The 16188-nt window shown below is 41.8% G+C and overlaps 1 protein-coding gene across 1 annotated transcript in view; it reads left to right on the top strand.

Annotated features, from left to right (window-relative positions):
• The window catches only part of pdzrn4 (PDZ domain containing ring finger 4), a 34768-nt gene extending 20483 nt beyond the window's left edge, over positions 1 to 14285 (top strand). The window contains exons 2-9 of the mRNA XM_068716727.1: positions 458 to 729; positions 1465 to 1567; positions 6776 to 6874; positions 8335 to 8397; positions 10029 to 10130; positions 10316 to 10432; positions 10949 to 12001; positions 12631 to 14285. Of these exons, the coding sequence (XP_068572828.1) occupies positions 458 to 729; positions 1465 to 1567; positions 6776 to 6874; positions 8335 to 8397; positions 10029 to 10130; positions 10316 to 10432; positions 10949 to 12001; positions 12631 to 13203 (2382 nt within the window). The 3' untranslated portion in view covers positions 13204 to 14285. The remainder of the gene's footprint in view (positions 1 to 457; positions 730 to 1464; positions 1568 to 6775; positions 6875 to 8334; positions 8398 to 10028; positions 10131 to 10315; positions 10433 to 10948; positions 12002 to 12630) is intronic.
• Positions 14286 to 16188: the final 1903 nt, after the last annotated feature.

Here is a 16188-nt window from a genome sequence, read left to right as displayed (position 1 = left end):
TTGCTGGAAAAGTGCACCGACAAGATAAAAACAAGGGAGATTTATTTTTTTATTTTTCCATCAAGAATTACTGCAAAAGTGCCCTTTTATAAAAGCACTTAACTTGTAGTTACTTTACTGGAAGCTGTTCAGCACCTGACTGTGGAGACATGTAAAAGTACTGCGAGGCTCCCAAGTGTGAATGTGAAACAGTTTGTCGGTGAAAAGAGCATGCGTGTCTGTCACATCGTCCTTGGATAAATGAGGGTTTGAAAAAAGAAAAGGCACTGTGATCTTTGAAGGTGGTCTCCTTACAAGGTCTCCTTTCACTCTTTACTTTGCATACCATCTCTGAGATGAGGAGACTGAGTAATTATTGTCACTGACAAGGGAATTCAGACGTCGGAACAGAATATGGTTTGCATCTTTTTTTATCATAACATTCAACATGAAGCTGATGATTTTGGTCCCCCCCCAGGTGAACGGGCGCAACTTCTCCAAGGTCGACCATGAAGAGGCAGTGGTGGAGGCCATCAGGCGAGACCCCATTGTTGTCCAGGTTCTCCGAAGAACCCCCACCAGAGCGACGGCTGCTGTTGCACACAACCACGGCGGCTCGCCGCAGGATGTGTGTGTGGTGGACGTTTGCACACAAACTGACATCACCTTTGAGCACATCATGGCGCTGGCGAAGCTTCGGCCGGCTACTCCTCCCGTCCCTGACATCTGTCCCTTCCTGTTGTCTGACAGGTGAGGGCAAACACACACACACACACAGTGAAGTTTATGGCTAAGGCTAGAAGTTTTCCATCAAGGTACATGACTGTTAATGGTACACACACTGAGATGAAATGGATAGGTTGAAAATGATTACCCCATATTTTGTTAGCTGGAACCAGGAAAAACAAATTCCCAACCCAAATGAACCTGAAGCTTCCCCAAGGCTTGTTCTCTTTCATTTCATGGTAGTAATTAAGCAGTTGTATCATGGTGTGGAAACCCCCAGCATAGCTAAGTACTTCTTCCCAGTGATATCATTATGCGGAGCCAAACCCGCATGCAATAATTGCTTCTGTGTGCTACATTCATTTTCTTTAATGGGAGCTTTTGCTGGACGATTAAAAGCCAATGGGCTGATAGAGCGGGCATTCTGGCGCTAGGTCCATTCAGTGGCTATTAATAGGGCTTTGCTGGGCAGTAGATGGAATCAATTTGTCCTATGAAACTACAAATCTGCCAACCTGGGTCAATGATTATGAGAGGCCATTATCATGGTGACAATTTGCAGAGGTCATGGCTTTTATGGGGCGATTGGTTGATGTTTACATTGCTTTTCAGAGTTTTGTTGCAAAATAAGAAAACTACTTTAATGTAAGGGGTCTGCTATGTTGCATGATATCAGGATTGTTATTCCAAATTACTGATCACAAAGACATATGCATAAAGGAACAACGTTAATGATCTCTTGTTCTTTGTTCTCTCTAGTTGTCATTCCATACACACCATGGAGCATGAGTTTTATGAATGTCCAGAGTACCTGTCCAATATCCCAGCAGAAGTGGAGAGGACTGAAGAGTATGAGTATGAGGTAAGATTTCTTTGTATCTTGCTGCTGTATGAGTGTACTTTAAAGTATTTCTACTGTAGTGAAACAATACAACAAGTCAATCTGTACACAACTTTGGTCTAGAACAAGATAACTTTAATGTTCCTGGTCTACAGAGGATGAATCGCCCCTCCTGTCATCTCTCTACTGTTGGCCATCCAATGAATGCCATCATTAAAAAAATAACATGTATGTTCCCCAGAATACAAACCCTTTCCATTTTGGACAATTCATTATCCTCTGTTGCTTTTATTTTTATTATATTTTGATGGGTGCTGAAAAAGATATCTTTATCAAACTGGAAGCTTATTAATTACATGCAGAGTATTCAGTTTTCAAATGAATAATTAAATGGTGATTATGCTGTATCGGACTCGTATGAAGCCACAGGATGTGCACAGCACAACACTTGTGCAATCTCTCACTTTTATAAAGGTGGTTAACCTCTCCTCGCAGGAGGCCGCGGACCTCTCGCTCTGATGTTGTTTGAGCGACAAAGTCATGCCAAAAAGTCAGCTGGATCCGGTTTACAATGAAAAAGTATTTAATAATTCACAGAAGCTAAAATACAGTTACAAACTGAATTACACTATCGATAGTAAGGATTCGTGAAGCAGAGTTCAAACACTCCCCTCCCCAACAGGCCGACACTTTACTGTAAAAGAGGATTGCCATGAAGAACTGAATTACGTCTCTCCGAACAATGTTTTTATACCCGAAAGTCAGTGGTTTACTTTCAAAAGTCCATTATCAGCTTTGTGATTGGCTGAAATCCGATCATCTCCTCCTGTCCTCTGACAATGCTCTTCATTGGTCTAAATGATCCGGATAATGTCTGAATAGTGTCCGCTTGTCCGACCGTGTCCTCCTCCTCGTAAAACTGCGTGTACCCGACCCCCATGCTTTCTTAGGGCTGTCTTCATCAACATCTCTGCTTGATCAATACGTCTCCTTCCCCCATTGTTTACACTTCACATTCCTGAAACCGGCTCACCCAACTCATCTCATTACCATACAGTTATTTTCGGACCTCAAAACATTCAGTAACTATATTTTATAGTTTAATACATAGAATGATTATACTTTTATGATTAACACTTCTTCAAATAAACATGTTATAACATTATATCCACCACTAGGTGTGCTTATTAAACACACTAACATTGCTTTTTAACTTTAAATTCCTCACACTTTGTGGATTTCCAAGCCATTCCAACAAGATTGAATGCAGTTGGACAAGAGGCCACTGTTGTGTCAGTAATAAACAATCTCGGGAGATAATCCAAGGCTCGCCCTGACGTATGATGCTCACAAGTCCCACAACAATTCAGGAAAAACTGTCCACTACAACAATTCAGGAAGAATTGTCTACCACAATAGTACAAGGAAATTGGCTGTCCCTTGTGAAAGCTGCATCTACGCTAGATTGTTCTGCATAGCACAGCAAAGACCCTGGGTTTAAAACGGAAGGCCATTCTTCATCTAATCGTACCAAAAGAAAATCCCTCTCTGTTGAATCACCAGTGTGTTTCAGTCACAGGCTGTTCGTTTCCCTTTCATCATGCACTGTCCTTCAGAAATATGTGTCCCCTTTTCAGACAACCACTTCGAGCTGAACAGAAATTGTGAATGTTATGTAGTAAAAAGCAAGTACTCACTGTTTGTTAGGGTGAGCAATGTTACAGAATGTCAATCAACCTTGCACTGATAAATCAAACTAGATTAGAATATGTTTAATTGTGGCCGGTGAATTATCAGCCAACTATGGTATGTATTTAATAAATGTTATCTTGTCTGGTTTATCGTAGACTGTATCTCTAATACAAATAAACCTCAGTTCGAAATAAGGGGGCTTTTGAATTGCTGTGCTCGTTTACAAAATATGCATTAAAGCTGCATTTATTCTATTAGTATATGTCACTACCATGTGTTAAAAACATACAAGTTCATATTTCCCCTAATTACACAGATTCTTTTGAAGACGAGACATCTTTTCAGGATTATTTATTAAACCTTTTAGTCACGCTAGCGATTCTTTGAAGATGTTCTTATGCGCAACACTTCTTTAAGCTAATGTTGTCATAACATTAAGCCTGTTCTTACATCTTACTGTAAGCACACTATTTTCTGATAGCCATACAGTCTGTAGTGTCTCCATTGTAACAGATGAATCATGCCACTCAGAGAGTGGACCTCGAGGCCATGCTATTCGACAGTGATGGGTGGCCTTTGCTGCTGTCAATGGTCCTCCCTGGTTTAATGGGCACTTCCTGGTTCAGCGAACTGCATTGTGGGTCATTAGGATTCCTCTGCGGCCAGCTGTGCCCTTACCTTATAGTGTCATCTGGATGAAAGAGTCTCCGGTGTGTGTCAGGGGTGGGGGGTTGGAGGGCTTGTGTGCGTTAATAGCAGTTGTATCAGAATAAGGTTGGCTTTACAACACACACACACACACACACACACACACACACACACACACACACACACACACACACACACACACACACACACACACACACACACACACACACACACACACACACTCAACCCCCACCTGCCAGACGTACACACATCAAATCATCCATCCTCACTTACCTCTGTCCATCCATGTGTATCTAACTGAAACACGAATGGCTTTCCTCTTGGATGGTACAGAATAGGGCTGCCATTCCCAGGAACATTACTTCTGACAGGTTGGGCTTCACTTCCAACGGATTGTCCACATGGGTACTCCTGCTGTCATAATACTCCTGCTACTTTTTGTATAATATAGCAGACAGTAGATGCAGCAAATGAGTTTCAGAGCCAACATTTTTTTTTATCTTTGATTGTTAGCAAGCCATTCCAAACCCAAGGCCCAGAGTTACTGAATATACTGAATTTCATATGGGAGTTAATTGTGTTCTAAACAGTTGCAACCCCTTTTGGATATTTAGATCTACTTACCAGGGAATATGATTTTGAATAATAGCAAATATTTTAATGAATGCTTTGTTTGGTCATCAGTTTACACAGTGATTAATGAAGCGGCAGCAGTCCTCCAGAAAGCAGACAGGTATCTGTTTAGTGTTTGATTTTCAACAATGCCAAACATCAAAGGCTGGGTTGTTTTAATGCACAAAACCCCCAAAATATTGGTATGCAAGGGGTCCTACAAAAATAAAGAATAGTTTTCAGCTTTGTCAGTGCAGGTAGAAAAAAGGGGATAGAATAAAGAAGAAAGATGTAGTACGACATTTAAAAACAAATAATCATAAATGAAGGATGGTCGACATCAATGCAGCACAGGCCAAGACATCCAGGCTTTTACTCTGTGGTATAGGCCAAGCTCCAAAAATCCCACAGTTACCATGATGCAACTAGATACTATCTTTATTACTGCTTGATAAATGCCTACATCTTACAAAATCCACAACCCCATGTTCTTAGCAGGTCCACGTTTGAAAATCAATAGTCTTTAACCCAATCCAAGATAACCCTTTTAACAGGAGTTATTTTGTCACACTTTAAAGACCTGCCTACACTAAATGGTATGTGTGGAGGTTGTCAATGTACTACCAAATAGAATAGAAGCACCGGAGTAGAGAGAAACATCCGATTGAAGCTAAAAACAGCATCAATAGGTAACCTCTTATTTGTAAGCTTTTCGTGGCTGACTGAATTATCATCACTACACTTTAAAGACTGTCATAAAATAGTGGCAGCTGAAAGGATGTCATTATCTGCAATGTGGAAACAATGAGCCAATGAACATTAGGCAGTCATTTCTTTTGAATGAAAACTGAAGTGTTAAGTGCATATGAGACTGAAATGTAACAAACTGTTTAATGTGGCTCTGAAAAACAGCACACCACCTATTGTCACATGTTTCCATTTCTTATATACATTAGTAACATGTGGTAAATGGGATCTCTCCTTTTTTAAATTGGGAAAACGTATACTGTACATTTAAAAGACAATTTCCCATCAACTGTGACAATGCATTGTAAGCCACATGAAATTAGTTCTGCCCGCTGTGCCATAATTTGAACGGATTAGGATGGAATCATCACAAATAGAGCTTCTCTACAGTTTCAGCACCCCTGGCTCCACACATCTTCACCAGTGGGCTTCACAGCACGATAACTGACTCCAGTAATCCAGCGTACCACCCAATGTGCACTGACATAAAGGCGTTAGTGCGGTCTGATCTCAGGGTATGCGGCTGTTATTTCACTTTCATTGTTTGTACAAATCAGCCAGTGTACTAAACTGGTGAGGAGTGTGGGAAGTCAGGACCAGCACATGGTGTAACAATATTATAAACTCCTCACACACCCCACCCAACCTTTGAAGGTCAGGGCTGTCTGCACAGGGAGTTAAATGCCACGGAAATTAATTACTTCCCCTGCCAATCTCTGCTATCAAGGTTTCCCATGACAGAAAAATAGGGGCTGGGGCTTAATTCTTGCCCCCATCCCTCATTTTACCCCACTCCCCTCCTTTCACAACTTCACAGCACTGAAATGAATTTGGCAGCATGGGGTTAATAAAGATTACCCCTTGAGTTATCTTTATGTGATTACCTTTATACACAGCAGAGATCAAAAGGAGCCAGTATAGCGAGTTGAGCTAAATTTAGAGACATTTCCTGTGGGACGGGACCAGCCAGTGGAATACCAGACCTGCTCTTGTATGTTGACACATGCTGGGTTCAGTTTGAACGGGATTCTATTTCATTGATGTACCGAACACATGCTGGGGCTTTGTTTGTGTGTTTGCTGTGTCGTCCTCAATTGTGTAAGTGTGTGTGTACATGTTCATTGTGCTGGGCTGAGTTATAGTGCAGTGAGTACTGAGACTGAAGGTGTTAATCAGTAAACCGAATCCAAGGGACTAAACCAGTTTAGAAGTAAAATCCTCAATGAATAATGGCAGATAATCCAAGGCTCGCGTTGACGTATGATGCCCCCCCCCCCCACCAAGTGATTAGTAACGGTGATGTAGAGCATAAAAATCAAGTTGGACCTCATCTCCCATGGGTGGTATCGTTTCAGCTGCTCTGTAAAACAGATGAGTAAACTCTGTGTTTGAAACAATATGGGTTTTGGAATCCATCAGATCCACTGGGAAAAAACGACCCATAACAGGTGCACCATGGGAAAACATTTCTAGTTTAAAACAGTATTGTTTTTTTTGTGTGTGAAACAGGAAGTGGAGCTGTGCAGGCAGAACAGCCTGGAGAAGCTTGGCTTGACATTGTGCTACAGGACCGATGATGAGGAGGACAGCGGCATCTATGTCAGCCAGGTAGGGACAGATGCTATTGTTATTTGGTCCCACACTTATAGGTAAAAAATAGTGTTAACACATTTAACTGTTTATTAGTAATTGCTTTTTCTGGTCATGCAATTACCTACTTCCCCGATGAGGTCTGATAGAGAAAGAGCTACATGTTCCCATGATCAGTTTCCTTTGGAGCAGGAAGTTATTAAAAGATGGCATGAAATCCCATTTGAATTCCTATCTTTACAACCTGAAGCACAGAGCAAATAGAACTGAATGAGGGAGGAAGGAGAGAGGATGTTAGCTAGTCACATATCAACTCTGAATGAGCGATGCATGGCAAAAGAGGAAGTCAGGTTTGAAATGTGATTCCCGTCTTGCCATTCTTATTCCTCATCATTCCTCCTGCTCTGATTTGTTGTAATTGAAGGTTTTTTTAATTCGCTCTGAGCAACAACCTTCTCTTTCCCCCTCACAGTATGTTAAATGACTCATTTACTTTACCACCTCTGAATACCAAAAACACTAAACAAAGATGGGATGTATTACAGAGATTCTTACTAAAATTCGAATGATTTTTCCGCATAGAAAAAAAAATTTGCTCTTTCTGAGAAAAAACTGAATGAATGATGAAATTAGGAGGGCTTTAAAATGTTCAATCTGACTGCAGGTGCAGTTTCAATCCCAGTATTAACAAAAAAAGGCAAGCGTGTGAAAAGTAAGAGCGGTTATGGGGATTAGAATGCTGCCAATAGAATATCAATCACAGAATTACAGTATATTTAGTTTATTTCAATCTTTTTAGAATTACATATAAATTAATCTGTTAACTCTGCCACCTTCTCTGCTCTACTTGAACCAGATAAAGAAAATGATTGTTAATATAAAACCTGCTGAACTTGAACAGATTACAAAAACAGTCTCCCACCGACCGAACGCATCTATTTTTAAATGTTTGATTAAAAAAGAATAAAATTGCAAATTGCCTCATTAAAATGTATGAATGGATAGCATCGGAGGAACTTTAGGAAGTGCCTAATTCTTTTCTCCATTTCCACAAGGGTTTATTTTCCCCACATGTCGCTATCTCTCTTGATCTTCAATGCAAGAACAACAAAGTTTATGAAATTTGAGGGCTTGTATTGTTGTTGCATAGTCCACCCGGGATGCATTTTGAAAAATATAAGATGTTTATTCATTCAACTAAAATAAATCACGTCTGTGCCATAAACATTTGCGACTTTTATTGTTTTCAGTTTATTTTTATTTATAACTCACATGGTCTCTTGTATAATGTTAAGGACTTAAGTTACCTCAGTCAGTGTCCGTCACTAGCTACTAAACAATACATGTCAGCGCCAAGAACCTGAGCAGAGATGAGAGAGCGGTGCATTAGTGGTGTTTTTAGGAGAAAACAGAAATACACAGTGACCAGCTGTCGGCATTGATTTTCATGTTCTTGATTTTCATGTTCTTTTGTGCAGGTGGAGCCAAATAGCATAGCAGCGAGAGATGGACGCATCAAGGAAGGAGATCGTATTCTACAGGTGCTTATTGTCCTCGCAGTACATTCACACAGGTTATATTATGAACTCATGACGGGTGCCTGTATTTGATGTCGGCTGAATTAACAAAAAATATATCAAAATAAAACCCATTATTTCCTATTTGATTTGTCTGTGTTGAGCAAAAATGCCTAGTTAGGTCCTCCAAGCTGCTTGCAGGGCAGTCTTTTTAGAGGATCGCTAAGCAGCAGGTGTCTCCAGTCCTGGCAAGCATATGTATATTTAATCACCTCGTTTTGCCAGGGAAATTAAAGCCCTATTCACAGTTACACCAGGTCGTACATCATCTCTGGCACTCCGCTCTGTCTCAGTCTTACTCTGCGTCATAATGCAAAAAAAAACAGAGTAGTTCTCTCAAAACACACAGTTAAAATGCTGCAACCTTATTTGCAATAATTGTTCTGCTTTGGATTATGTGCATATCCAGTCTACCACAAATAAAAGACAGTTTGAGTGCCCATTATCCCACTAGAATACAGGATTAACAAAGGCTTTGCATTCTTGATGCCAAGCTTACCAATTAGTGGCACCAGGTGTTGGACGCAAAGGTGAGCAGTCCCTCGTTAGGACTTAATGAGAAGTTGTCTGTTTCTTGTAACAGAGTCATATGTGGATACAACTCTTACCTTTATTGTGTAATTAAGTTGTTTCCCCTTATGGTCTCTACAGTTTCTCTTACTAATTAGACATTTTTATTTTAATATCTGTTGTGTGAGCCATGTCTGATATTTGTGAAAATCAGCCCTTTCATATATTTTTGACTTTTTTTTTTACTTGTGTGTGTGTGTGTGTGTGTGTGTGTGTGTGTGTGTGTGTGTGTGTGTGTGTGTGTGTGTGCAGATACACACTTGTAGGCCTGACCTCGCCCTACTAGTTGATGAGTTCATTGAAAACACCTTCTGCCTCTGACTGCCCTTCTTCTGATTGGCTGTTGACAATAAATATAAATATATTTTGATGGACATTTACTGCATGTTCTCTCAACTTGCTTCCAGTCTGAACAACAGTGTGCCAACATTACCTCTCCTCCATATTTATTGTACATGGCACTCTCTGATTACCTCCATTCTCTCACTAGTGTTTCTGTATCCCGGTAGTCTGAATGATTGTGGGGAGTGGAGGACCGCTGTACTGCTGGCCCTATTATCTTCTTCTGACAGACCCATTACTCTAGTGAGGAAAAGATGAACGCCACCTGTCACAGAACAGTTAATTGTGTGTCTGGATGTGTGCTGAGAGCAGACTCTCATGAGGTCAGACTACAAACTTGCAATTGACTCCCCTTACCGAGCATAGAGCCTTTCCTAGGGATTGCGTGGAGTTGGAGGAAGTGATGGGAGGAAAGACGGCTGGAGAGATCCAAGAAAGAAAGGTGTGAAAAGAGACTAATGACGGGAGAAAATGGGCAGAAACGAGAGAGGAAGAAGAGAGAAAAGTGTGTGATTTCTCAAGGTGTGTCTTGCAAGGAACAAGGGCTAGTTGTATTACACTTTTCATCAGTCAGTTAAATGGATGATGATGAAATTACAGGTCCTTTCTTTGATGTGTGGTTGGGACTCTCTACAAGTTCAGTCCTCTTAACGTGACCATTTACACTTGTCTGTGATGTACAGATAAATGGCTGTGAAGTGCAAGACAGAGAGAAAGCCGTTGCCTTGTTGTCAAGTGAAGAAGCAAGGAGCATCATACTACTGGTGACAAGACCAGAAATCCAGGTAAACACTCACACACCTACACTCCCGGCCCTTTCTTAAAATCCTAAGTCATGTCAAATAGCTGTCTAAGTGCCTTTTGCTTTCCTTCGAGCTGTCAGCGAGATTTTATGGAGTTTCTTTCCATACACACACACACAAAAAAACACGGCAAAAGACAGGTTTCTGACAAGATGTTGTGATTTCAGCTGGAGGAGGAGGTATGGCTGGATGACGAGCAACAGGAACTTGTGGAGGAGCTGAAGATGGAAATCCTGGAGGAGAGGAGGAAGCAGAAGGGACGTAACTTTGACAGGGGAGATGAGGTGAGAGCGTAAGCTGAGAGAAATGCATCAAAATTGAAGACAAAATTCTACACAACTGGATCACATTCAGTCATGAAGTTTTTTAAATCCAGTGCAAGCTTAAAAAAAAATATGATTATGGTTCGGCTACCAAACCACCATGTGATGGAAAGATATTAGTGATGGTGAGCAAAATGGCAAGCGTTAACTGCAGGTCTATGACGAGATGTAAGCTTTGGTCTCCAGCGTGAAAATCAGACGTGCTTACACATCCATCAACCACCCTGACATTCACAACCCCTGACATTCACAACCCGACTTTCAGGCTCTCTACATATAGGGCACACTACTTACTGCATTGGCATTGGACGTAAATGGTAAGAATTGTCCATTATGAATTCCAAGGGACACTTGGCTTATCATTCTCCCTTCACAATGCACTTTGTAACATCATGATCTGCAACAAACATAAGGTCTTGCATGAATTAAATTGCCGTTGAGGAGGACTTACTGTTTTTATTTCTCTTCATGCACCAGCATCTAGCTGAAGAAGATATGACCACAGACACAGCCACATGTTCCTCCAATAATCAAGACAAAGACAGTGGGTGTGGTCACAGTACAGACAGTCCAGATCATCAACCACTGTTGGCTAGACTCCACAGGAGGAGCCCAGCCCAATGCCTGAGGGAGCGCTGGCGGGTAGAACATCCACACTCAAGACGAGGGACTGTAGTTCCACAGGACACCCAGGGTCCGAGGACATTGTCCAAAGGCCAAGGCCATGAAGGGGTAATCAGTATTCGCAATGGTGTAGGAGGGGTTTTGGGTTTAGAGAATCGCTTTCAGCAACTGCTGGAGCTCAAGTGTCAAATTCGGAATGGGGGCGAGTGTGGGGTGTACTCCATTCGACACAGTATAGAGTGTAGTGTCACTGAGCAAGGAGTGGAAGAAGATGGCGTAGATCGTGTTGGAGGGAACGGAGTGGAGCAGGAGTTGAGGATGCTAAATGAGGAGCTGCGCAGCATTGAGCTTGAGTGCCAGAGCATCATGCAGGCGCATCAGCTCCGCCAGGCCCAGCTAGACCCCTCACAACCCGCGTCACCAGGACGAAGCCCCAAAGACGGAAACAAGCGACAAGGCAGGTTAGCCGACATCCATGAATACCCTGAGCGATCGGACAGCGACAGGATGCGGGAAAAGGACAGCTCCAGTGCCTACAACACAGCGGAGAGTGCGCGGTCGACACCGCTAGGAATGGAGGGATCTCCTGATCATTCTCTGAATAGACGCATCAGTATCACCAACCAGAAAAACCTTAGACTGGCTTCCTCCACACCCTCCAGCCCCATCTCTGTCCCCAATCCTCAGGGTACACTCAGTCGTAACCGACCAGCAGACCCAGGCCCTGTTATCTCCAGCAGCCCAGACCAGAGCAACCCTTCCCGGTCTGAGTCAGACCCTGCCCTGCCTGCAGACGATGAGAGGTGTGAGAAAAAAGGAAGGAGCAGAGATTCCAGGAGGGGGCTTCCCTATGGTTGTTATCAGACAACCCCCTATCAAGGCCAGGGAGGATCCAGGCAACTTCAGGTAGGTTTGATCAAGAAGAGACATGTCAACCATTAAGCTTTGTTTGGAGCTCGGAGCATGAACGAAGCCGTGTCTACTCTATGTGCAGCATTACTCTCTGAAACGCCAGAAGGCGTACAAACAAAATTAACTGTGAAGAATCAAAAAGACGATTGTAACCCATAGATTTGCCCATAGACTGTAGGTGTAATCGGCAAAAAAGCCATAAACCAACCTCCACAATGCTGAGGAGGGATTGTAACTATCTGTAAACTTATATCTCATATCAATGGAATACTTTATTGCCTTTGTACAAGCCCTGTAAAGAAACAAGTCAAGTAAACAAGGGTTAAATATCCTGTCAACAATTTGATTTTGCTGGCAAAATATATACTCAAATAAAGTGTTTTAAGACCTCCTGTTCCTAAAACGAATTGACCTATTTTGTATAATCCCATGACATGTAAATAGTGTTTTTATCAGTGAAGCGCCATGACCACTTGCGGGGCCTACCCGCACAATGCACCAGACCTTGATTACGTAGTGCTGGCTTCATTATGCCGAGTATAAACTAAGCTTAGTGCTGATATGCTTTTGAGAGAGGCACACCTGAAGACAATGCTGTGCTAACAATGTTCTCTCTGTTGCAGAGTTACATGCAGCTGCTACAACAGCACTCATCCCTGGAGTATTCCCAGAGTCAGCTGAGTCTGCTCAGTGTCTGTCGAGATCCCGTTCACCGGACGGGACGCCCTGGGGAACCCCGTCTAGAGTGGAAGGTCAAAGTTCGGGCTGACGGCACGCGCTACGTGGCCCGGAGGCCTGCACGCGACCGCATTCTGAGGGAGCGGGCGCTAAGGATCAGAGAAGAGAGGAGCGGAGGCATGACCACAGATGACGATGCTATGAGCGAGATGAAGATGGGCCGCTACTGGAGCAAAGAGGAGAGGAAGCAGCACCTGGCACGGGCCAGGGAGCAAAGAAAGAGGAGGGAGTTCATGCAAAAGAGCCGCCTCGAGTGTCTAAAGGAGGGGCCAGCCAGTGGAGCTGAGGGCAGGAAGGAGGTCAATATCTTGGAGCTCAGTCACAAAAAGATGTTGAAGAAACGAAACAAAAAGATCCTGGATAACTGGATGACTATCCAGGAGCTGATGAGCCATGGGGCTAGACTCCCAGAGGGCTCTAAAGTACATAACGCTTTCCTATCTGTCACAACTGTCTAGCGGACACAAGCAGTACTGCATATTTTTAAGTACTGAACACTGAACCTGCATTTCAGGAACTATTGCTTTATATAATAACAAATTGTCTGTTTGTGAAATTTGATTAATAATGTCACTACTGGAGGACTTCTGTAGCATTCCCAAGGCAACTTTGTAACTATCACTTCAAGAATGTTTGAATAGTAATACTCTCATCATTACAAGACCTCAGCCATTCAAAACGTTTTGGTAATGCACTGGCTTTTGATAGGAGATGCTTTTGGTAGCATATTGGTTCAAACTGATTCACAGAAAAAAGTGCGGAACAAACACAATAACTTCATGTTTTACTATGTATTGTCTCTCCATACTCCATATTCTTGTTTCATTGCATATGAAGCAACTTCACTTGCCTCGTTCAAAGTGGCATTTTTTTATAATGGGGAAAATACAATATTTTTCACACTTTGTAAACTCTAAACTTTTTGTAAGCATTTTTTTACACTGAATGTCAAATTTTCTGTAAACACTTATTTGTGCTATCTTATTTATGTTATGTATCACCAAACTATCAAGGTCAGAGTTGACACTATTTGATTGTACTGTATGCCAGACCAACACAAGAGAAATTGGAAACTTTGTGAAATCACTGAACTCATCTCATAAAACACTTATTTCATTGTGTTAATGTTTGCTGAGTCAGAGTCATCTGAAAAATTGAAAGCACTGAAAATATAATTATGCTATCTCGAAAATCACATAGTATTCATGAGCTGGGAAGGCTTTTTGAAACTGTTTTACCTCACAGTCAAAACTCTGATATATCAAGTGATTGAATACCTGGTTAATTCTATCGTTGACTTAAGTGACCCTCGAGTCGACCCCTAACCCTTACTAAACCATAAATGTGTGAATTATGTTAAAAAAATTTAAATAGATTCATATTTATATTCTTTACTGTTATTTCTATTTATTGTAAATTAATTTGTACGGTGCGTCTGATAAATGTTTCACATTAAGTGGCTACCCTATCATAGGGAAGTCCAGGAAATGTATTAAATTGCAGCCTTTCAACTCAAACCTGCTGCTTTTCACTGTAAAGTTCATTGAAGAGGCCTTGAGTTCAGTATTTGTTGATGGTATTTGTAATAAAACAATAATGATAAAAAGATTAAGAAAAAACATCTTTTTGATAATTTTGTCTTTTTTCATATCCTATAAAAAAGCCCCTGGGTTAAAATATTTCAACAACTAGTGGATGGATTGCCAAGAAATGTAGTCGCTTTCCAACATCATCTGTCAAACTTTTAATTTGTCTCAAATTTGTCCAAGCTGGGAAGCATTACACCTGCTAAACATCAGCTTGCAAGCATTGTCATTGTGAGCATGCTGATCTTTAGCCCTCACTGTGCTTAAGAGAGCCTGTGGAATCTTATTTAAACATTTTTTTATTCAACCAAAGTCAAAGACACATTTTCTGTGAAAATACAAAACTTATCTGACAAACTCACTATCTGTTTCATGTTTCTGCTATCCTCCCCAGTGCTTAGTGTCAAACACACAGAGCTCCGAAGTTTTCAGTGATTCACTTTAAATGTGGCTCAGTCACCATGCATTATGCATGCGGGGGCCAGCAGTTTACACTGCTTTGAGATAATAAAACATGCTCTTTCTGAAGAAAATGTATTGTCTCCTGCAGAGAACAACACATCTGATCGTGTGTGTGTGTGTGTGTGTGTGTGTGTGTGTGTGTGTGTGTGTGTGTGTGTGTGTGTGTGTGTGTGTGTGTGTGTGTGTGTGTGTGTGTGTGTGTGTGTGTGTGTGTGTGTGTGTGTGTGTGTGGTGTCCGGCTAGGAATACACGAGAAGAGGCGGCCAGGTTATTTATCTAAGCTGCATAATGCAGGAAGATCTACTTAAGTGCTGCCACTGATCGATACTGTGCAATCAGCTACACTCTTAAAAACATGGATTCTGTTTGTGAGTGATTATAAAGAAAATGATTGCTAATTGAACACATGGGAGAATTAAATGCAGACTGCAATGATTGCCACACCTGGAAAAACTACCCCACCTGCCTGCAGTCTTTACCAAACCAAACCTCCTGATCTCCATATTCACACTCACAGGAAGTCATAAAGCATTTTCATGTGTTGTGGCTTGATAGCACACATAGCAATTTACCCTGTCGCTATAGTTTACAGTATTCATGTATTCACACTGGGATCACTGACTGACAGGGTGTTTTGGGGGGGGGGGTTGGATACGGGTGCGGGGGAGGCTGTGTGTGTGTGGGGGGGGGGGGGTTGCATGTCCATTTAGAAATAGGAGGCATCAAAGCTAAACTATACTCCCATTTCAAAGCATTAAGGAGACGCCGGGGAAGTCTCCTCATCCCCTGTCAATCTGCTGTGTCTGTCCACAGCCCACTGAACTGAAGAATTAATGAGCGACATCAGACTGGCAACCCCATCGCCGGGGCTTTTATGCATAATATTAAATCAGGTAAGCGCTGCACCCACCACGTTTCTCATAGCTAACAATCTCCCTGTATAATATCCAACCGGTTATTTCTGTGCGACAAAAGTGGCACAAGAACTGAGGAAAAATTTGGTGCAGTCAAACCTAGTATTATAAATGATTAATCCCAATGTGCACAGCAATGATAATTAGATGTTGATCTGTTACAGTGGTATGGTGTTGTGGCCTATGCTGAAATAGGCTTGTATTTCTATCCACACATGAAGCACAATGGCATGACCATGATAAATAGCCTAATGCTAAGGCATTGAGGCTTAGGTTGCATGTAAGCTTCACGCATCAAGATAGGATGTAAAAAGAGAATACCACCTAACGCCAGTGAAAATGGATTACGCTTGTTCAAAGGAGCGCTGCCTTTGCTTTAATGTGTCATAACTATGATGTTAGCACAGAAAATAGAAAAGTCTATATTTTAGATGCTCAAGCATGACATTATAAATACAATGCTTTATTGATCGCCACTGGA

The sequence above is a fragment of the Cebidichthys violaceus genome, unplaced genomic scaffold (genome assembly GCF_023349555.1).
Source record: "Cebidichthys violaceus isolate CVI_PGR_0920_01 unplaced genomic scaffold, fCebVio1.0.p SCAF_21, whole genome shotgun sequence".
NCBI classification, from domain to species: Eukaryota; Metazoa; Chordata; class Actinopteri; order Perciformes; family Stichaeidae; genus Cebidichthys; species Cebidichthys violaceus.
This window is presented reverse-complemented; position numbering and strand designations above follow the sequence as displayed.